Source organism: Pygoscelis adeliae, unplaced genomic scaffold (assembly GCF_000699105.1).
Source record: "Pygoscelis adeliae isolate BGI_AS28 unplaced genomic scaffold, ASM69910v1 Scaffold124, whole genome shotgun sequence".
Classification (NCBI taxonomy): domain Eukaryota; kingdom Metazoa; phylum Chordata; class Aves; order Sphenisciformes; family Spheniscidae; genus Pygoscelis; species Pygoscelis adeliae.
Window position 1 is genome coordinate 1,272,435 of NW_008824791.1, and position 21,135 is coordinate 1,293,569.

Below are 21,135 nucleotides of genomic sequence, written 5' to 3' on the forward strand. Positions count from 1 at the left end.
TCAGGGCAACATGAGCAAGCCAGAGTCACCAGCTGAAAACAAAATGCTGTCATGTCTTTGCCCTCAAGAGGGGACTGCCAGGGAGTTTACAAGCTGGTAATTGCCCGATTACAACAGCCTTCAGAAAAGGGGCTGTTCCAGGATGGGCACTGTCACTGCGTGACAAGGGGAAGTGAAACCATGTAAGAACTGGATACAACACTGTGAAAAAAGAAACAGGCATGACTGGAGGAACCTCAGACCTGCCTGGTTGAAAACAGCAAACCCAAGAAGAAGCAGCAATTTCCTACCCTGTAGCAAAACCCATTTTGGAACAGAATAGTTTCAAGCGTGCTTGGCGGGTCTCTTTTGAACAGCCTGCTCCCCTTCCCCCTCCATTTTGCTTTGGAAAGGTTTTGCTGACCTTCATCGCCAAAGAGGATGAGAATGAGACCCAGGAAGGGGATGGAGTGAGCAGGTACAGAGGGAGGAGGATGTGCCACACTAGAATGGGCAAGACTTGCTGGGTCACAAAATTCCCCAGCCATTTGCTGGGCCGTCTTCGGAGGCCTTCCGCCTTCATTGCAGATGGCACCATTCGCCTGGAAGTCTCGAGCACAGCGGAGAAATGCCATCGCTATTTCTTAGACAGGGAAACCGAGGCACGGTGTTGCTGGTGAACACCCATACGGTTGGAAAAGGCTTTCTGTCATCACAAGGCATACTGTAATTCCTCAGATTTTTTTAGGAATTCCTAAAATTTTTGCCACAGCTCAAATTTGGGAACATTTGCATTACTCCTTTGCAAGAGCTACTAAAGCAGGTACTTGCGCACAGTATTTCTTGAAGGTACTTTTTCACTGGAAACAAATATTTAGATGAAAGGCAAAAGAAGCAGCTAATTTAAGTGTATGCATCAAGCATCAACAGTGGGCACACGCTAACAGTGTAGCAGGACTTTACTGCAAATGCAAGCACTTACAGGTTTTGACTGTGCATCTATTACAGACGCTTGCTAAGGGGAAGCTCAATGCTACAGTATGTTTTTCACATGATACTCATTCCTTGGGATCCAATGTGGGATGAGAGAGAACTGCTTAGTCACAAGAAGAGCAGATGTGGAGTGCATGTGTTTCTGCCAAGATAGTGAACAATTTTTCCCATCCCCTCTGGAAACATCTGTCACAGCTTTCCTTTACTGGTTTTGGATGTTGCAACTTAATATTTGAAGTTAATGCTGTGGGTGGATATGTTATTTTTATGCATCCCATGAGTGAAAGAAGAAGTTCGGAGATCATTTATTAATCAAAATATAAACTGTTTGTGACACTTGTGTTTTCATACATGGGAGATTTTGAGAAGTTCCAACTGAAATCCCCCTACACACTTTTCTTGTTGCTCTCAGAGCAACACTAGTGGGTTTCATCAGCTTTGTGGGGTTTGAGTTTCTGTCTATGGGTGATGCAAAAAAAGAGAAATACCTACCTTTTTTTTTTCTAGGCAGGCACAACCATAGTAAATAAATGAGGTCTAGCCGTAAAAAAAAAAAAAAAAAAAAAAAAAAAAAAAAAAAAAAAAGTATACAATGTCTTGCTTCCGCCCTCTGGCAGTTATGGCTTGGAGGATCCAGACAACCTCATGAGGTGCATCTGGAATTGTACCAGGAGGTTATAGGTGCCATTATGCATCTGGCACAAGCCTTTTTCCCCTTTCACAGGATCATTCGGTGTCTTCTACACCTCATTCATATGCAAATCTTTGTTCACCTTCCAAAAGGAAAAACAATCATTTTTTCCTAAGAAGAATAAACAGATTTTTTTTTGTTTAAAAGTAGGATCACTAAATGATAGTGATATGTTTGCTAGTGTTGGGACAAGATTAATTTCAGCATAAATATTGCCATTGTTATTTTTGTTACGTGAATAGTAATATACACATGGAGTACCACTAAATATAGTAATAGATACTTTTTTAATCAGAAGGCATTCATATTAACTCAGACTTGAATGAAACTAGAATTGTCACTGCACTTAAATGGTTAAAAAGAATAATATTCTCAGAAACAGGGACCTAGAAGTAGAGTGTGGTTTGGACCCCTACACCATTAGCCCATGCACTGAAGTAGAAGGCAGGCTGGTAAACCGTCATATGGAAACCTGTGGATTGCACTGCCACATGGAGCTATGTGCCTTTATAGATCTTGGCCTGAGCAAACTGAGCTAATTAGCCTGGCTTTGAGCAGGGGCTTGGATGAGATGACCTCCAGAGGTCCTTTCTGACCTAAATTACGGTATGATTTTATGGCTGAGGAATAAATAGGTTATTTTCTACAGGGGATAGACATGTCCTTATGTGTACAGATCTCCCCTGGAGTTCTACCCAGGCTGAAAACAGCTTCCTGTACTCCTCCCCTTTCTTTATTCCTTGCAAATACAGTTTGTATAAATAGGAATCAGCAAGAGGGCTTCATGCGAGTGAGTAAGCATGAATGATGCCTGTAGTTCATCCTTCTTGCTGACTAAGACTAAATGTGACAGCATCCGCAAATCTAGGGTGAGGAGTTCAGAAGAATTGATCTTTAATGAAGGTTTTGAGGGATACCATGACACCCCCAAAACCCAACACTAGAGGGAAGAAAGTTGTACAAGCTCAAAACCTCCACAGGTGAAATCCTGTGGTGTAACCACATACAAATTCACTATTACTGTCTTGCACAAACAGATGCATTTAGTACTTTGGTCCACAAGCCTGCACATCTCAAACAGCAATAAAGCTAATCCTGCAGATATGTTTAGGGGAAAAGAACAAGAATTTTGACTCATTGAAGCAGTCAGCCCTTTCAGAGAGAGGAGGACATGTGGTTTCATGGTTTCATTACCTGTTGCTCTTTACTCGTCCGTAATCACCACTTCTCAGTTGGGATGCTGCAGTGCTGCAGTTAATAACAGAACTGAAACACAAATGCTTCTACCCTCTTGTCCTTCGTTTTTGCCAAGCTCTTCATTTCCGGACTGCTGCCTGATCACTTTCATGTTTATTTGTCACTGCTGGGGCTTTGGGGATGGGGAGGCAAGATTAAATATCAAGGTTGTCCTCCAAGATAATAGTGAATACAGATGCTCTTTGCTCAAACGTGAGCAGAAAATAACGGATTTTGTTACTTTGTGTTTTACAGCCATCTCGGACCCCAAAGTGGAGGCTAAGCTTATACCCAGTCCAGACAAAGCTGAGGACTCTGAGAAAGTGGTGGGGATGAGCTGCTCAGCAACAGGGAAACCAGCTCCAAAAATCACCTGGCACCTTCCCAGCATCCTGCAGCAGAAACCAAGGGAGTACCATGTCAGGCTCGACAACCAGACTGTGACTGTCATCAGCAACTTCACCCACACCCACTCCAAAATCCTCCAGGAGTATCACATTGCCTGTGTGATCCAACACCCCTCTCTAAATGTGACCCTGGTCCTGCCCATAGACACCATGGTGCGGGGTCAGTATGCAACACTGCTCCTGTCCTGGAGCAGGGAGGAGGCCACAAAACACCTCCTGGGGTAGATCAAGAAAATCCTCGGGGGGGTGGGGGGGGGGGGGCAGGTCATGTGGGGAAGGCACCTGGAAGAGCAGCCAAGGCTGGGCTGGGGAGGGGCAGAGGAGGTGCCAAGGAGCATCCAAACGCCCTTGGCGATGGCACAAAATGTCTTACTGCTTGCCGGGTGCCCTGCACGCTGTGATGTGCACAAACCTCCCTGCCTCTGCCGAGGACTTGCAGGGTTCCCCTGTCACATAGTCTGATGCATCAAGAGGACGTGCGGCTTTGGGTAGCTCGGAGGGGCTGGGTGTCACATGGCTGATCGTGGCAACAGTCCCCAAATGCAGGTCTGCTGGTGGTGCCACTTGTGTGCATGCTGGCATGTGCTCCCAGTGCCCTTATCCGCCCTATCTCACCCTGGGGACTGGCCAAGGAATGTCTGAAATGGGTTTGGGTTGTTTTATTTTCTTCATGCACAAACTGAGTACCCGCTGCTTTCCCCACAGGTCTGGACAGCAGTGTGGCACCAGCCATTGCCATTGCAGTGGGGGTGCTGGTCCCCCTGACTTCCGTCCTCCTTCTCGCCTGCTTCTGCTGCTGCCTCAGGCACCTACATGACCCAGAGGGAAACCCAGCCCAGCAATGCTGGGTAGGTCTGCCTTTCCCCAGGCTGCTGTAGGGCTCACCCACACAGGTTGCAGGGCTTGCCACCGGGACCCAGCTCTGCCCGGCCACACCGGAGCTGGCTGCATGCTGCCCAGCCCGGGCTGCACCCGGGGCAGGGAGAGATGAAGGGATCAGCCCCCAGCCAGACAGCTGGGTAGCAGCACGCTGGGAAGGGGAAGCCTGAAGGTGCTTAGCTAGTCCCATAGGCACCTGACAGTGATGACAGCTAGAAAACATTCACTTTCTCAATGACAAGACATTCTGTGGGGGAAGTGTGGCTCTGTTACTATATTTATGCACAAAATAGTTGTGCGAGCAGTGGCTGTCCCCTTGCACCATTTTTCTGTGTCTCCTAAAATAACCTCCCTCTGGCAGGGCCAGTGCAGCTCATGGAGGAAGCAGCTTTGAGGATGCATCTCAAACAAAATGGGGTCTTTAAACAAAGAGTGTGCCTCTGTGTGGAAAGCTCAGGGTGCCGCACTGCGGCAGGGGCTGAGGCACTACTGGTTGTCCACTGAGGCTCTTCTGGCACAGGGGGTGATGGAAGCAAGCTCAAGGCAGAGGTAAACTGAGTGAGGTGGCATCGTTACAGAAAATTGCAGCCCAGTTTTGTGCTGATGGCACCTCAGCCTCCTCATGGGATATGCCCAGAGTGTGCATCCTTACTTTTGATGGGTGTTTTGGAGACAAAAAGCAGTGGGAGGAAATGTGATGTGTCTTCTTCCATGGGTGCCATGCCTCTAAGTCCAAGCTGGAGCCTGCTAGGGGAGTTGCGAGGGGAAAATTTTAGTCTCCCCTCACACACAGAGATGCAAGGACCCATTCGGTAATGTACACAGCCCGGATCTTTTTGCCTGCACTTAAAATAACCATGTATTTGAAGAAGGAAAAAAACCCCAACAACCTCTCTTCTGTTAGGTCCTTCCTGCCTGTACCAAGGCCAAGAAGTACGGGCAGTATGGAGCTGTGGGCAGGTGGGCTCCTGCGGTGTCCCCCAGCCCTGGCACACTGCTGAACACCTGAGCAGCTGCCCGCCCTACGCATGTGAGAGAGAAACTTCTTACAATGGCACCTCAGGCTTCCGAGCAAACCTGCTGTGACTTCACTCTGAGGGAAATGCAAAAAAGGACAATTTATAATAGATATTTATTTATTTTGTTACACTATAATATTCCATTTTGTAGAAAAAATCTGTAAAGTATTTATTTGAGACTCTGTCTGTGGGGATCTGCATAATGAAACTCATGTTTTGTATTTTCTGGGGTTTTGAAAGTTATGTTTATTCCTTTCTGATACTTTAACATTGCAAGCTCAAAACTGGGTGGGGGACTGTCTGAAACAGGGCAGCATTTTGTAGGTGTGCTGGCCTGGGAGGTGTTGCTGTTGGGCCAAAGGAGACCCCCACCAGGAGCCAGGGTGCAGAAAACCTGGAGAGCAGCTTGGCACGCTGCTGTGAGCTTCAGGTGTTGAAGGTCTTGCTCCCCAGAGGGCACGAGAGATCAGGTCAAAACTGCAGCCGGCCTGAACTTGCAATCCAGGCATCAAGAGTGACTGGCTTCAAGCCAGGAGTCATCAGGCATAAGGAAGTTGCCAACTCCGACTTCCACCAACCTTTCCCAGAAAGTAACACAAAAGCAAAGGGCACATAGATGTTTCCTTCTTCTGTGGTTTCCACAGCCCCCTTCTTAATTTCACTAATCCATCACAGCTGCCTTGTATTTCCAGGCATCCCACCTGCCTGCAGGAGGAAGCAAGGAAATAAAAGGGCAGTTGGAGGGGCAGTAGGCTGCCTGGTGGATTTTGTGCATGTCATGGTGTAGTGGCAGGTGAGTGCAGTGGGAAGCAGGAGGCTGGTAGGAGCGAGGGGGTGGATGCTGCATGTTGGCAGATATACACCAGCGCAGGGCAGCAAGTGTTACCTATTGCTAAAATTCATTGCTTATAACCTGTAGGTCAGATCTGAGCAGTTCTCCTGTAATTCTCTGAATCCCACCCTATGCCCATGAAATTTTTCCATGGGTATAGACACAGGGAAGGTGAAATGAGCCCACCTGGCTGGTGTGGTCTTGTGGGCAGCAAGAAGACAGCCAGTGCAGGCTGTTTCCTCTCCTCCTGGCTTCCTGGAGCAAGTGCATGTCATCTGGTTTTTCCTCACCCATCTATTTCAAGTGTGCGTCCCAGATGAACCAGGCTGAGTTGTAGTCAAAAAGCTAAGTAACCTAAAACGAAAGCGAGTAGGTGAGTTGAGAATGAATAAACCCAGTCCTTGTCATAAAATGCTTTTTTAGGCTCCCTAACAGTAATAGTGCAGCTGGTGAGTGCGGGGAAAGGGGAACTGGCTGCAACCGTCACAATCAGGAATTTTTCTCCCGAGACCCATAATTGTCAAAGGAGGAAGCACATTTTGTCCAAGCTTTTCCGCCATTGCAGCTTAATTTCCTCTTCCTCTGTGAGGGAAGGGGCCGGGGGAGAAGCAGGTTTTCCTCTGGGTCGGTGGTTTGTGGGGGGCAGGGTGTGGGCGAGAGGGCAGGGCTCAGCCCCTGGCACTCCTCCTGAACAGGCTGTGCAGCGTCAGCCCTCGCCACTCAGCAGGGTCCGCACTTGCGCTTCAGGGGGGTTTTGGAGAGGGGTTTTTTTGAGTTTTAGAAAAGGTTTCCACTAATGTTTAAACTAACGGGTCTTTTTTTAAAAAAGATAAATGAGTCTCTGGCAGAAACAGGGAGTCTGGACACAGGTAATGAAAAGGATTTTCAGAGGCAAGAGAGAAAGGCACGAAGCTGGCAAGAAACCTTTATAAACCCAGGAAGACTGCAGAGATTACCTATTATTATTATTTTCTACAAGCTGATCAACTGGAGTGGAGGAAAGCAGGGTTTGGAGTCATGAAAGTATCTGTTTATGTGCGGGATTGTAATTTCTTTTACTATTTAGCTGAATGTTGAATTGTGAAAAGATTTTGTAGGTTTCTGCTTACGAGCACGATAGGACTAGAGCCTGAGTGAAAGAGGAGAATGTGGTAGCTTACAAGCAAAATGCTGTACATAAAAGGAAGATGCTATCGATTTATGTCTTTCATAGTATCAGAATCAGAACAGCAAATGACATCCAAAAAAAGAACACTTAAAACCAACACATGTATTTGCCTTCATGCTATACAAAGCCAGCTACTAAAATGCAATGCCATAAAATGCTATATGCTAGTGCTGTGGAGTTTGGCTTCATGTAGCAATGAAATGAATGTAAGCATACAGACTACGTATAATTAACTGGCTGTTAGCTGGGAAAAAAAGAGTATGAAATAGATAAAAAACCCCAACTTTTCAGTGAACAAACAAGCGCGTGACTGAGGGGATCAGAAGTTTTTACTGTGGGTGAATAACATCCTAACTGCTGTTCTGAGGTTTCTTTGATTATCTTGTGCTTGTCTGTCCAGCTATCTCTGTTAACAATTTGGCAGTAATTCTTTGGAGGTTGCATTTCAGATGGGTTTATACAGATACTTAGTATTTATTTTAATATAGTATCTAGGCTATGAAATGTTGCAAATTTTGAATAGGTGTTGAGTAGTAAAAATAAAACTGGTAAAAAATTAACGTGGAATGGACTGCTCTACCTTGCTGCTTCAATATGAGTGATATGAAGCAGGTTAACTTTGTAAGTAAATGGAAGCAGAGCATATTTTCAAATTTTACTCTACAGGAACGTTCTGAGCTACTATTGCCACCACCAAAAAAAAAAAAAAAAAAAAAAAAAAAAAAAAAAAAAAAAAAAAAAAAAACCCAACACCCAAAAAACCCCAAAAACCCCAAAAGCGCAAAAAGCCTAGGTTTTTACCTGTCTCGTGGCTGGGCAGTTGTTGGTCTGACCCAACCCTGCCTTCAGCCACCTCCTGTCACTGCAACTTGTCCAGCCCAGGGCAACAGTGGTGTGGATGCAGGGCATCATTTTTCCTAACAGATGGAAAGAGGACAAGTGGGAATGCCACCCTCCTGCTTGCCTCTTACCTGGGTAAAACTGGCTCTGGGTAATGTGTTTTCTCTCTGCAAAGCAGATGGGATTATTTAACCTGCACCTCAAGGCTCTGGGATCCTTTGATCTTGACCTTAGCCAGCTTGGGTTAAGGTTTTAACTCACGTAGGACCTTAACTGTGTATTTTGTATTTATATATATTGGTATATAATAAAGGGTCCTCAGGCTGTATAAAATGTCCAGGTTCCTGTTTTGGCATGCCAGGCTGTTTCAGAGATGTACTGTGTTGGTATTTTTCTCTTCCTGGGTACTGGGTTCACAGCTCTAAGAGAGCAGTAAGGTGTAAAGGAATCACCCCAGAAGCTCTGGCTGAAGATGTGACTTTGAAATGTAGCTGAAATGCTGCCCTTAGACGTTTCACAAATCACTGGCTGAAATAGGAAAAATATTCTTTTTCTGAAACCACTGCTGGCAGAGGCATGGGACTAAATCCACACAGTGAAAAGGAACTTTGTTTTGGTGATAGAAGATTGAAAGCATCATTCATCATTTCTCTGTTGTGTGACCCTGGGGGAATGATTCATCTACTAAATACCACACCAGTAAATTTTCTTCTGAACTCAGACATGGAAGAAAACGTAACCTATTGTTTTTCATTCAGTTTTCAGCACTGAGCCCCTGCAAATCGGCTGAAATAAGAGAATTGCACTAATTGAGTGCATTTTTCTCTTTCATAAATGAGACTATCGAACCAGGCAGATAAAAATCAAGCATATTTTTGCTTTCACTCTTGGTATACCAGAAATTACTCATATTTTGGAAGCCATACAAAGGGCCTTCTTATGTCTCTGCTGCTTTCATCTTTGCTCATAAAAAGCTGTGTGTGAAAGGAGCTCTGAACTCTTGTCCAAGCTGTTTGTGGATGGATTCTGTTGTAGTCTACTCAGCTTTGAAAAAAGCCACCTGAAATTTCTGGGAAGCCTGAGGGAATCTTCAGTCTAAGACCCATACACAATACAAACAGAGTTTTGACTTCCCTAACTTGTCAGAAGCTGCAGTCCTTAACCACCCGAAGGAAAAGGGAAGAAAAGGCAGCTTGTCTAGTAGAAGAGCACTTGAAATTGTACATGAGAGACTAAGATGCAATGAAAAGCTTGCAGAAAAAAACCCTACACTTTTAGACTAAAAAATAGAGATTTTTTTTCAATCAGAATATTTTATTTGATATTATCCTTCAAATAAATCACAGCATGTCCAGCGTCTCATCATAAATGCCCAGGGTTACATTTTAGGCTTAAAGAAACCAATTTGCCTTCAGCCTTCCGTGTCTACAGGAATGTAGCTATTTTCATAAGTGAGATCGTGGTGGGGTTTTAGCTGCCCATCAGCTGAATAAAAAGAAATATCTTTGTTTGCTACAAATTTTTCTCTAAATACCAGAACCTATACACAAAGAGGACAAAAGGGGAATGTCCTAGTATAGTTTTCTGAAGATCTTTGCCTATCTACTTCAGAACATTTTAATTTTAAGGGTATTTAAATGTAGGCTGTCTCCTTTCTAGAAAGGATTTATTAACGGAAGCAAGGTGTCGATTCCCTACTCAAGGCTTCAGTATTTATCTATGTATATAACATCAACATTTCTTTCTGGAAATCTTTATTGTAAAGATTTCTGACCACGTCAAGACAATTGGAAAGCATTACTCAGTCTAGCTCAGGCTGCACGGGGAAACCAAGACCTCGCTGTATGACCAACAGAAAGCCCTGCAGGTTCCTCTGGGGTGGAAACCTTCTGACTAGGATGCAAAAGAAGGGGGGCTGAATCCTGAGTCATGGGTAATAACATCCCAGCCCAAAGGGGTGCGTGATGCACCAGGCTCTCCAGTGGGCTCTGGCCCAGCAGAAGGAACGTGTGGTCATTGTGCAGTTTTAACTCTTCTAGTCTCAGGTTTGTGACACTGTATCATTCTGCTGTGAAACTAGCAGACATGGATTTGGAGGCCAACTTGGAAAAGCTGAAGCCAGAAGCCATCAGGAAACAGCACTAGTCATCGTTAGTGGGACAGATGTTTTTCCTGAAAGGTGATTGAGACGGTCTGGGGACCCCCTACTTGATTCTCTACAGTTTCCTTTATTCCCTTAGCACATTTCTTCTTCCTTTGCTCTTTTTCTGGTCCATGGGATCCAGACCTGATGTTGTAGTATCAACCAGTGCAACACCTCTGCCGCAAACAACAAAGTTTGTCCTTTGCTTTGCTGTTACTTGACCCAGCCACGTAGTTTGCCTCTCCTGGCCTGTTCAAGGTTGTTTCTTCTCCCTGATGTTATTCCATCTCATCACACCTTTGAAGATGCTGTCCTCTTGCCTGGATCACCCCTCCCCTGCTGGCCACCCCTTGCCCTTCTCCACCCATGGTTTTCACAGGGCTAAGCTGGGAAGTGGGAGTTAGGGAGGAAAGAGGGAAGGAGAGGGGACCAGGGCAAAAGGGCACATGCAGAGCCCGAGGGCAGGGGAAGGGGCTCTAGGTGGAGCCAAATGGGGGAATGATTTCCCCAGGAAATCTTTCAGGATGGCAATTTTTTAGAAAACAAGTCCTTAGGACTTGGCTGCTTCCAGGAGAAACGCTTCTCACAAGATTAGCTTTGCAACAAGAATGTTATCTGGGATCCATACTGCTCTATGGCCTCTCACTTCTGCAGGGCATTAGCAGACTAATTGGCTTGAGAAGTTTGGCCAGTTTGACAACCAAGCCACAGAGAAGATGTGCGAAGAGCTTGGGAAAAGGAATTTGAGGAGTGCTTGGAAAGCTTACCACTTAAGTGCATGAGCAAGTGTCCTGTTTTGCAGAGTTAATTAGTGATGGACGGTCTCTTTTTGCCCCTCGGTTGGTGCCGGCTGGTATATGGCCTGAGAATGGCTACGGGTAATGCAGCCAGGGAAGGAGAGGGCTGGGCACAGTGGGAGCTGATGCTGTGGGAGGGAGGCGGCACTGGGTATCGCACTCCACATTCCCCAGTCGGTTTCTGATCAAAAGTATAAAATCCCCATAACTTCCTAACTGAAGCAAACATTCAACCAACAGGAAACGAGGGGGGTAAACCCTTTCAGTGATTATCTGCTCTCAGAGTGTCTGCATGGCATTTGCCAGGCTGATGTCTGCCCCTTTTGGCTCAGCAGTCAACGTGTCTGGGCTTGCAGCCAGGAGTGAGCCAACATTTCCTTTCATACTCGCCCTTTTGTCTACAGGCTGTGCCCAGGAGCAGGGTGCCCCTTGGCCTCCAGCAGAACTGAGAACGAGAAATATAGATCAACAGAAAGCAGGAGAAAATACAGTGCTATAAAACTGATGAACTGTCTTTCTCTTTACTAGTAATTCTTCTCTTTGGCATCAGTGTAAATAGCAAAACTAAAGCCTGAAAAAGAGTGGCCCCAGAAAGTCATCTTCTCAATTTAATCCTAGGGCAGTTCTGCAGACTTAATTTTTTTTTTTCCTCAGAAAATAAGAATTAATTAATTAAGGTCAGACTCTCCAGCACTTACAGTCCAAACATGCTGCTTTATTTGAAAAGTTGAAAGCATTGAGGTCTGGCTTGGACAAGCAGTCCTCTAGGATAGTTCTTTTTAAAAAACTAACCATATCTTCTAGGGCATTTGATAAATGCCTGAAAAAAAAACCAGCCAGTTTCTTTTTGTGTACAAAGTTCAGGAACTACATAAAGTAAAAGTTGGGGAGGAAGGATGTGGGAAACAATGAGAGGTTGAACAGATTCCTTTTTGATAATCTGACCTGTTACCAGGACCTTTTAGAGGTGCAAGTGCCATTTTTGTATGTTATTATTTTGTATGTGAGCGGGTGGGGTATGTTTTGCCCCACAGCGTGCAGTTGGACAGTAGAATCCTTGCCCGGGTAAAAAAAACAGAGATTCAAAGGGTAAAGGCTGTTGCTGTAATAAAAATACTCGAGCCCATTTTGCTGCCTGGATAATGAAGAGTTTCTAGAAGGGGAGAAATGATTTAATGATTTTAATGAATTTAAGATGATTGCACCAACCTCCCCTCTCACATAGGAAAGGAACTGAAGATATACCTCCACAAAACTCTTTACGCATGTGACCCTCTACTGGTGCCTGCACCTGGGTCTGCTTTCCCATCTCCAACTGGGCTCTTGGGACCAATGAGAGAGGAGCAGATCTGCTCTGTCTACTGTATCTTGGGTGCAAGATCCACATTGCAGTGATATTTGTGTTGGTTGCTTCGCATTAGCTAGGGCTGGGTGTTTGCTTGGGGCAGTGAGCTCGCGTTCCCCATGCGGTTGCCCAGGTGCATTGAGCGTATTCACCTCCACTTGCTCTTTGGTCCTCCTAACCCAGGAAAGTCCCTATGTGATTTCCACAGCATTATCTGCATCCTCTCTTGTCCTTGCCCTCCCTTTCTTGTCTCGAGTTGCTTCTGCAAGAATCTCTGATGCTTGTTTTTGTTAAGGTTTTTTGGTTTGTCAATAAAGCGCCTGAATTTGGTTGGCAATCCTGACCCTAGGAAAGGGGACATAAGTGAGCTGCCATGGCTTTCTCTACTACATGCCAGAGAGTTTGCTGTGGAGCATCACTTGGCAGGCCCCTGGGGGCTTGCTCCAAGTCACAGAGAAGTGGGTCCCAAATACTCCTGCCTGGCTGCTCCCCTGGGGTAAAGCAGCCCCTTCTGCCCAGAGCAGAAGTCTGGGAAAGAGGAGACTGAGATGGGAGCCGGCATCAGAAAAAGGAGATGATAGAGCCAGGGAAGGGGAGAGAAGCTGAAAATCCCCGAGGGACCCTGTGGAAAGGCTCTGATGTGGTGGTGCGTGCTGGTTTCACTTCCCTGCTCTTTGCCTGCAGTGTAGGCTGGTGCTGTGAGGCCCAATGAGAGGCTGGATGGAGCCCCTTCCCCTAATGGAGGTGCCAGGAGGGATGTTCTGGACTCCATCTCACCTTTTTATTAATTAATCTACAAGGTTGGGGGGGGGGATGTAAATCCATGGAAAACTGCAAGAAATCTAAAACATTATGCTGCCCCTCCTGATGGAGGGAAGAGTTAAATTCCTAAATAGCAGAGATGAACACAAACAGAATGTGTATGGTATTTGCTTCTCATATTTTCCTGTAAAAGAGCCTTCTCCCTTTCTTACAGAAAAACCCAGAAAAAATGTATAGACTATGGTGGGTATCCTTCTGTAAATACAGCTAGAAACTTCATATGGTGCTTAATCTCACCGCTGGATTACCATGTGGCCAGGAGCTGTGCTGTGTTGTTCTACAGTGAAACCCTTGGGCACAAGACCTCGCCCCTGAGCCCAGGAGCACTGTCGCATCCCTGGCTTTCCCCTTGTGGAATCACATGAGATGCAAACACATTTGGGGTGGAGAGACTTCAGCCAAACCTGCCTTCTGTAGAGACTCTTTTCATAATCCAATTTGTCGTTTTGGTGTGCTTGTGGGTTGGGGCGAAGCAGTGGCATCTGCAGGTGTCTCCACACTGCTCTCTTGGTGGAGAATCATCTCCTGTTCTTGCTTGTGAGTCATCTGTGCCAGACCTGGGGGAGGAAAGTGGCCTCCCCGAGGAGCCCGGGATCAGTGCTCAGCAAGCTGCAGAGGCGGTGATCCACAGGCAGTGCCTCCCTGCCTACCTTCCCTTCCCTGCCGAAGAGAAAGGGAGCGGTGGCTGCCGGGGTCTGTGATCCCTCATTTCTTCCCTCTCCACCAGCCACCACCTGCGCTTACCAGGAAGACTCCACATTTACACTTTGCGAGGTGCAAGTCCTTCTGATGGCACTTGTAGCGGAGCTCAGCAGCATGGGGCTAACAAGGGGTAACACCAAGCTTTGCTGCTGGGAAAAAGAAAAAAGGGTGGTAGTACTGTTTATTTCCAGCTCTGGCATCCAGTGCAGTCAGTGGGGGACAAAGTCATGCTGCTAACCCGCAGCCAGTTTGCCGGGATTAATGATTGACCAGGCTCCTGGGAGGAAATGAGGGGACAGTTCCCGCCTGGCTGGCCGCTCCCTGCCAACCTTGCCACCACGGCTCTGCTGATTGGCCTCTGAGAAGTGCTTTGAAAAAAGGCACAAAATCTTCAACCGTCCCCCTCGGCATGCCAGACACTCTGAGGGATGCAGGGAAAGGGGGCAAGCTTTTCTAGGCAATTGCTCTGTCCCACGATGCTTTTCCCCCTGCTTTGCTGGGCTGAAATCTGCCTGCTGCTGCTCTGCGGGGGCTGCCAGCTGGAGGAGCCGGTGATGGGTGAGTGGAGCGTCCTTTCCCCGCACAAGGTTGATTCCAGAGCAGCACCAGCCTTTTTTGGCAAGCAAAGAGACCCAGATGCCGTCCTGACTGATACTCATTGGTAACTGGAACAGTAGCTAGTAATCTGGGGGTTGGTCAGCAGCAAAATCAGGAAATGCAGGTCAGAGAGGGCACAGGGCAGTTTGTCTTTGCACTCAAGTTGTATCTTCAGCCTGTATATTCCCTTTCTTTGTAAGTGTTGCTAAGCTCCTCAGCACAAGGGGTGGAGCAGGTTTGCATTTCCAATGCACATGTCTGGGCGGCGCACGCTTCTGTTGGGAGAGGCTGGGGCAGGGGGACATCTCTCTGCAGCCATTTGCACTGCCCCCCAGCCCTCCTGGGCTGCTCTGCCTCCCCCCGCACCCTTGCAGGTGCCGGCGAGAGGGGAGCAGGGATATTCTCAGGAGCGAGAGCTGCTTTCGCTGGGTGGTTGCTGTGTGTCAGGTCTGTAGAGGACACCTCTGAGCTCCTGGGGACAAAAGCAAGCTAAGAGTAACACACTGGGAAGAAGCAGGCAGATGAGCCTGTGGATTGAGTTTGCTGTGCTTGCTAAAGAGCCTGCCTGCCCTCTGTTCCCATGCCGCCTTCCTCCTCACCATGGGAAATGTACAGCATAGGCTAATGGCTCTGGCTCTCATGGCCACGCGTGAGACCAAGGTGTCTGAAGCCTCCCAGTGTGCCACACGGCCTCGTGGTGGAGTTCCTTGTTCCAGTGCTCTGCAAGATGGGAACACCGTGACTGGATACTTCAAGGCACTATAGCCTTCCCCGAGTGAATTCTTCTCCTCTTGCTCTGATTTTGGGGTTTGCTTTGTTCCTAGGTTTGAAGGAAGCTGTGAAATCTGATAGCATTGTTGCAGCAGCCCTTGGTGGAGAGGCAAACTTCTATTGCAACCTCTCGCTCTCGATGGATGTTTTGCAAGTCACCTGGCAGAAGAAAAATGGGTCTTCCTTCCAGAACATAGCCACCTACAGCCCATACCATGGGCTGAGGCTGATAGGGTCATTTCAGAAGAAGGTGCGTTTCACTAGAGCAACCCTGAAGGCCTCAGCTATCACACTCCAAAATCTCACGTTCGAGGATGAGTCCTGTTACAGATGCATTTTCAATGTGTTCCCGCATGGCTCTTTCAGCAAAGATATATGCCTCAACATCCAAAGTAAGTTTTCCACTAATACCTTCTCACCTTCTGGCACTCAGCACAGGTCTGATGCAGTCAGGAGGTGGGTAAGGCATTATCCTCTCCACCGCATGGTGACTTTCCATGCAGCAGTATCTCCTTGGTGGATAGTCTCCAGAATTGCCACACCTCTCCTCAGAGCAAGTGAAGGTAAATAAGCCAGGAGGTGCTTTCGGATAAGAACCCACGTACAGAGAGGTGACCTGTCCAACTTTGACTATAAACTCGCCACAGAGTGTAAAAAGTACCTTCTCTTTTTGCTCTCAGCAATTTCTGAGCTAACAGTGGAATATGATTCCCACCTGCCCACTGAGGGTCTCCTCACCGCAGTTTGCTCAGCAACAGGAAAGCCTGCCCCCAAAATCACCTGGCTGGATGACAGGGACCTGGATGAGTCCTCTGAGATACACCAGATCCAAAACGCAAATGGAACAGTAACGGTGGCAAACAGACTTACCTTCTCTGCCAACCGCCTCCATGCCTTGACCTGCCTCCTTGACCACCCACAGGGAAGGAAAATGAAGGCAGTTTACCTGGAAAAAGGAAGGGAAGGTAGGCTGCGTTTGTATGGAGACATGCCGCATGTGGTGGGGAGCACTTGGGAAAGGATGTGCAATTGTGGGAGTGCAGCTTGTACTTACATAGGTCTCGTTAGACATTTTCTGGGAGTTCAGACCTCATGTTAAATGAAGATTTCATGATTTGAAACCACCCAGAAGACTCCTCCCTGTGGTACCTTTGTGTCTGTGTGGTGGGGGTGTGTATATGTATATATCTCTAATAAATATGTAGGTTTGTGTGTACATATGTATATATGTCTGTTTATATTTCTACATAATCACTAATTTAGAGCAGATGTGATCAGCTCTCCAGCAGTATCCACAGCTGGAGGGTACCAGCAGAGCAGGCTACTGTCTGTCGAATACTGGGGAACAACATTTCACGTGGAAGATCTTGCAGGAGGGTATGTCTCAGGAAGGATGGGAGACTTTCCAAGAAACAGAAGCATGAATAGATCAGGAGTAAAAATCCTGGGTTTTGGTTTCCCCAATACCAAGGAAATGTGATACATTATCAGTATTTTTTAAAAAATAAAATAATTCCTCACCTACCACAGTGTTACGTTGTTACACTGTTTCTTTCACTTCTTCAAAGAATAAATGAGCACAAACTGATGAATGTTTCACTTTAGTCCCAACCTCTGGAAGAAGAGGAGAAACATGTTGACATCCCTCTATGTTCTGTGTGAACTTACTGGTTTCTTTTTGTAGGTGTTCAGAAGAGCAGAATCATCGTGGTGGTCTTAATAGCTGTGGTGTTCTTAACAATCTTGATACGCTGTGTCATGAGACTGATCAACAGAAAAAGGAAAAAGTAAGAATAATTTCCATTTTCTTGCAAATGACATGGCTTGCCTGTGTTGACCTTGCAATTTGCCTTTCTGTTTCCTCTTGGTGTTTTTGTATACCTGCCCTGGAAACTTACCCAGGTGGTAACAGCATCTTTGAAATAGCAAGATTCACTCTAAATTCCAGGAGGTTTCTAAGCGTTGTTTGACTAGTTTGTGTTTTTTTCAGACTGAAGAGACATAGTGCACCCAGAATACCTGCAAAGGAGAAAGGCTTACACCGAGACCTAAGCGAGAAAGCCGTGAGCATGCACAAGCCAAAGGACCAGCACATTGTTTATCAAAACGAGGTAATGCGAGTGTTCAGGGCTTCCAGTAGTTATTCACATCCTTTGAAAGCCTTGGCAACACTTACCAGGAATGTGACAAAACCCTTCCATCAAGAGCTGGGGTCCACTCTTGCTGCCATGTCTTTGCTGCATGGGACAGCCACACCAGATAGATGACACCATATGTGCCCCATCTAACCTCTAGCAATGCTGGGGAAGGCCTGGAGCATGAAGGAGAAAAGTTAGTCAACAGTTAGGTGGAAAGGCATGGAAGAGGTACTGGAAATGCTCAGGAGGGCAGATGGGATGTCCCTTCTGGACAAAGGCAAGGGAGCGCAGCACAGCTCAGGTGCTGTAACCAGCAGCCTCACACAGAAGTTTTCCCAGAAAAGTCTGCCCTGCCCTGTTGATCACGCAGGCTTGAAGGTGCTCTGGAGGGCTGGTGGCATCCACAGACAAAACCAGTAAGTGACCACAGCTGGGAGTCACCCCCACTAGCCGCTTTTCTCTGACCTCCCACAGGTTCCCTGTTTTCCTTGCAAGCTCTTGCTAGTCCTGTGCTGTGAATGAGAGCCCCCTTGTCTTCTTGTCACTTTTCTTTGCCAGATAACATAGAACTTTGTCGTGGTTACTACACCATTGTGCTGGGTCTCTTGCAGGAGCAGTCACCAGGCTCCTCACTTCACAAAAGGCTACCAGGTCTGAAGAGAAACCTGACAGAAAAAAAAAATTGCAGGCGCTTGTTTTCAGAGGAAGTGGAGAACCTGAACAGCAATGTCCACAGCGTGTTTGAGAGGGCACCTCTTGGGTTATGTGTCAAGGAGCTCGACTGCACGCCCATGAAGGAGGACAGAGGGGCAACGGCAGATGGGGGAGTCCAAATAACACCCCACCCCGGCTGCTCCCCAGCACAGGAAGGAGAGACATCAGCCCACTAAAGGCTGTCTCCACAAGCCCAGAGGAGCACAGGGGCCCAAGGGCAGGTGGGGAGTCCAAACTAAGGACTCAGAAAAAGGGACACTTTGCCCAGGCCCCTCCCAGGGATGTCCCAGGAGATTCTCAGCCCCAGAGTTCGGGTGTGAAACCTATCCACATGACTCATCAGTGGAACACCTTTTGAACTGAGGGGGGGTCACTGCCTAAAGGGGTATGGACACATGGTGGGATGCAGGGGAAGATCATTTTGGGATTGCACAGGACTTATTATGGGATGCTTAGGGGAGGCACCAAAGGTGAGAAAGGGAGGAATCAAGGGGAATTGGGAATGAAAAAGCTTGGGAAAATAGAGGGATAAAGGGGTAAAAGGGTCTCATTGCATGTACACAGGAGGCTGGTCAGTACACTTGTCTGGTCATGCCGAGTGCCTGGTCACCATGGTCTGTCCTGTCTTCTCATTAAACTCCATTTCGAACTCTTTTCCTGGGTGAGGGACTCCCTAGCCGGTGTGCAGGTGTGTATGGGGGCCTGGTGCCAGCAGCTGGGCCGGGACCACGGGCCAGCGGGCATGTGTGCCTGGGTATCAGCTACTGGAGATACCTGAGTGAGAGAAACCAAGTGCCAGTTACCAGGACGGACCAGGGTCAGAACCTGTGTGTCCCTGGTGCAGCACCTGGAGTGAGCACGGGTGAGCATGTGAGCGCCAGCAAGGGTCAAGCCAGACAAGTCAGTGAGTAGGTGACGTGTCCTGGGACACCCTTTGACATTTCACGAGTAATCAGGCAGGAGTATCTGTGCTGCAGATGCAGCGAGACCTGCGGAACTGTACCGAGATCGGTATTTTGAAAAAAGTTATGTTTTTAAGGGCTTGAGCTGGAAAGCTTCCCCTCCAGCTCTCTGTATCACTACACAAGGTGTGTTAGAAATGTCCCTCCACTGTATTTGCAAAGGCTCTTCTGACAGCTTGTGTCATGGTGCAGCCTCAGCGCAGAGCACTTTCTTTTGTAATAGCGGAGTACCCTCTAGTGGGAGAGATCACGAATGAACGTGAAAACACCTCCAGTGAGTCTTCCATTAAAATAGCGACTCACTAATGCTATTTTTTTCTCTTTGGACTTTCAAATAGTCTTTTGGTATCCAGCAAGCCTATCCCAGGTATCAAGAAATTACAACCACTGTATCCAAAGACATTCAGGAGCAACACAACGAAATTACTTTGAGGGTTGTCCTGCGGTGGACGCTGACTGTGGTCACTGGAAGTGAAGGTATTGAAAGGAACTGACAGAAGGAACTGGGCATTTGGTTTCAGTCCTGCCTTGCTCTCCTGGAGAAAGAGCTCTTGCAAAGGACCAGGGAAGGAAACATGGAAATGTTCCCAAGCCTGTTCTCCAAGCTGCCAGGCTAGCCTGCGATGGATAAAAGAAGGTGTGCTAGAGAAGTGGGAATGGCAGGCATTTGGTAGTACCTGGGAAGGTATCTAGGCTACCCAATTCCCTCTGACAAGTTCTGCCCAGGGTTGCCTCCTGAGAGAGCTGAATTTTCTGCAGCTGGGCTTCTTGGTCAATGGACTTTTAGAAAACAATCTCGGGCTTCTTGACGAAGGGACCTTTAGAAGTCAATCTCGAGTGATGTTTTATCCAAGAGTTGCTCAGCATTTGAAGGACAACTGTTCCCTGCATTCTGAAAATCATGTGCTGCTTGCCTTGAAGCTTGTCATGCCACATGCATGTAGGTTACAATGGGGGGCTTCAACCTGGCATTCCTCGAGTGAGAGTTTTCTGAGATTAAATGCTCATTAATTTTTTTTTTCAGAGAAATTATCTGTGGGTTTTTTCCATGGTAGTCATGGACACATATGTGACTTTCAATTGTGGCTGTGATTGGAAGCCATCAATATATGTGTATAAACACAACAACAAAAGAAGAGGTGAGTGAGTTTAACAACTGCTTTTCAAAGATAACTTTTTCCCAGGAAATGGAAATTGTAAAGAGAAATGTGCAGGCTCAGTGCTGTGAGATAGTGACCAGTGGTACTCCAGCTGAGTGGTTCAGAGCCTGCTGAAGGAGGGGGAGAGGAATGGCCTCACCCCTGTACTTCTGGCAGCAAGTACATGATTTATCCTCGGTGCAAAAGGGTAGTTTTTCCATAAGTAAAAAGTTAGCTTTGGTGATTGAAAAGGAAAAATGAAAATACGATGAAATGCACACCAAGGACTCAGAAAACAAATAGGCAGAAAAAGCCTCAATTTTTCCAGAATGTCTCACTTGAGGGCTTTTTAAAACAGCCCAGTACTGGATTTTTACAGGGCAGATGACCTGTTTTTCACTGCTCTTCAGTGGGAGTTTAGAAGTGCTCTTTGATTCTTCCTGATGAAATGGAATTAATTGTTTCTTTCAGTCCTAGTAACTGTGGTGTTTCCTTTCAGAAGGAAAAACATTACCAATTTTAGAAGCAAAGCAAAACAAAAAGCTGAGACCAAAGCTGTCCCAAAGCCAGCCTCACTAACAAGACCCAGATAACATGCCCAAGCTTGCTTTCTTTTTAGTGTGCCTGTCCCAAGAGCTGAAGGAGGCTCTGTGGGACGGCAGAAATTAATATAAAAAATTGTAATGACTGTCTCACCTTTCTTTTATGGAATATCCTTCCTTCCTGACTATCAACCTGATTTTCTCCCAGTTACTCATCCCTAGGAAACTAGGATTTGCATTGTCTGGGGTGCAAGTGTATTTGTTAGTCTGTGTAATATGCAGCACACTTCTGAGAGGGTCCGCACAAACAGTGGTATCCACAGCCCCTGGCTGCCAGGATGCTCAGCCCTCATGCAAAGAAAAGGCACACAAATGAAGATCAGTGGGAGAAAGGTGAACGGTCATCAACACAAAAAGAC

At 46.9% G+C, this 21,135-nt stretch overlaps 2 protein-coding genes across 2 annotated transcripts in view; both read left to right on the forward strand.

Annotated features, from left to right (window-relative positions):
- The window catches only part of LOC103916867 (OX-2 membrane glycoprotein-like), a 15,540-nt gene extending 4,471 nt beyond the window's left edge, over positions 1-11,069 (forward strand). The window contains exons 3-6 of the mRNA XM_009323931.1: positions 3,155-3,466; positions 4,012-4,154; positions 6,866-6,905; positions 10,990-11,069. Of these exons, the coding sequence (XP_009322206.1) occupies positions 3,155-3,466; positions 4,012-4,154; positions 6,866-6,905; positions 10,990-11,069 (575 nt within the window). The remainder of the gene's footprint in view (positions 1-3,154; positions 3,467-4,011; positions 4,155-6,865; positions 6,906-10,989) is intronic.
- Positions 11,070-14,329: 3,260 nt separating this feature from the next.
- LOC103916869 lies at positions 14,330-19,529 on the forward strand. Its single transcript, XM_009323932.1, has 7 exons — positions 14,330-14,411; positions 15,275-15,617; positions 16,632-16,691; positions 16,904-17,008; positions 17,212-17,332; positions 17,971-18,168; positions 19,374-19,529. Exons 1-7 carry the CDS (start codon positions 14,330-14,332, stop codon positions 19,527-19,529), a joined length of 1,065 nt encoding a protein of 354 aa, XP_009322207.1.
- The last annotated feature ends 1,606 nt before the right edge of the window (positions 19,530-21,135 follow it).

Bases quoted from the DNA above. Each gene is read 5' to 3' on its own strand.
- LOC103916869 (XM_009323932.1), top strand. From the start codon at position 14,330: ATGCTTTTCCCCCTGCTTTGCTGGGCTGAAATCTGCCTGCTGCTGCTC. The intron at 15,618-16,631 runs GTTTTCCACTAA...AGACTTTCCAAG, and splicing joins TGCCTCAACATCCAAAGTAA to AAACAGAAGCATGAATAGAT. The intron at 16,692-16,903 runs GGAAATGTGATA...GTTTCTTTTTGT, and splicing joins TTTGGTTTCCCCAATACCAA to AGGTGTTCAGAAGAGCAGAA.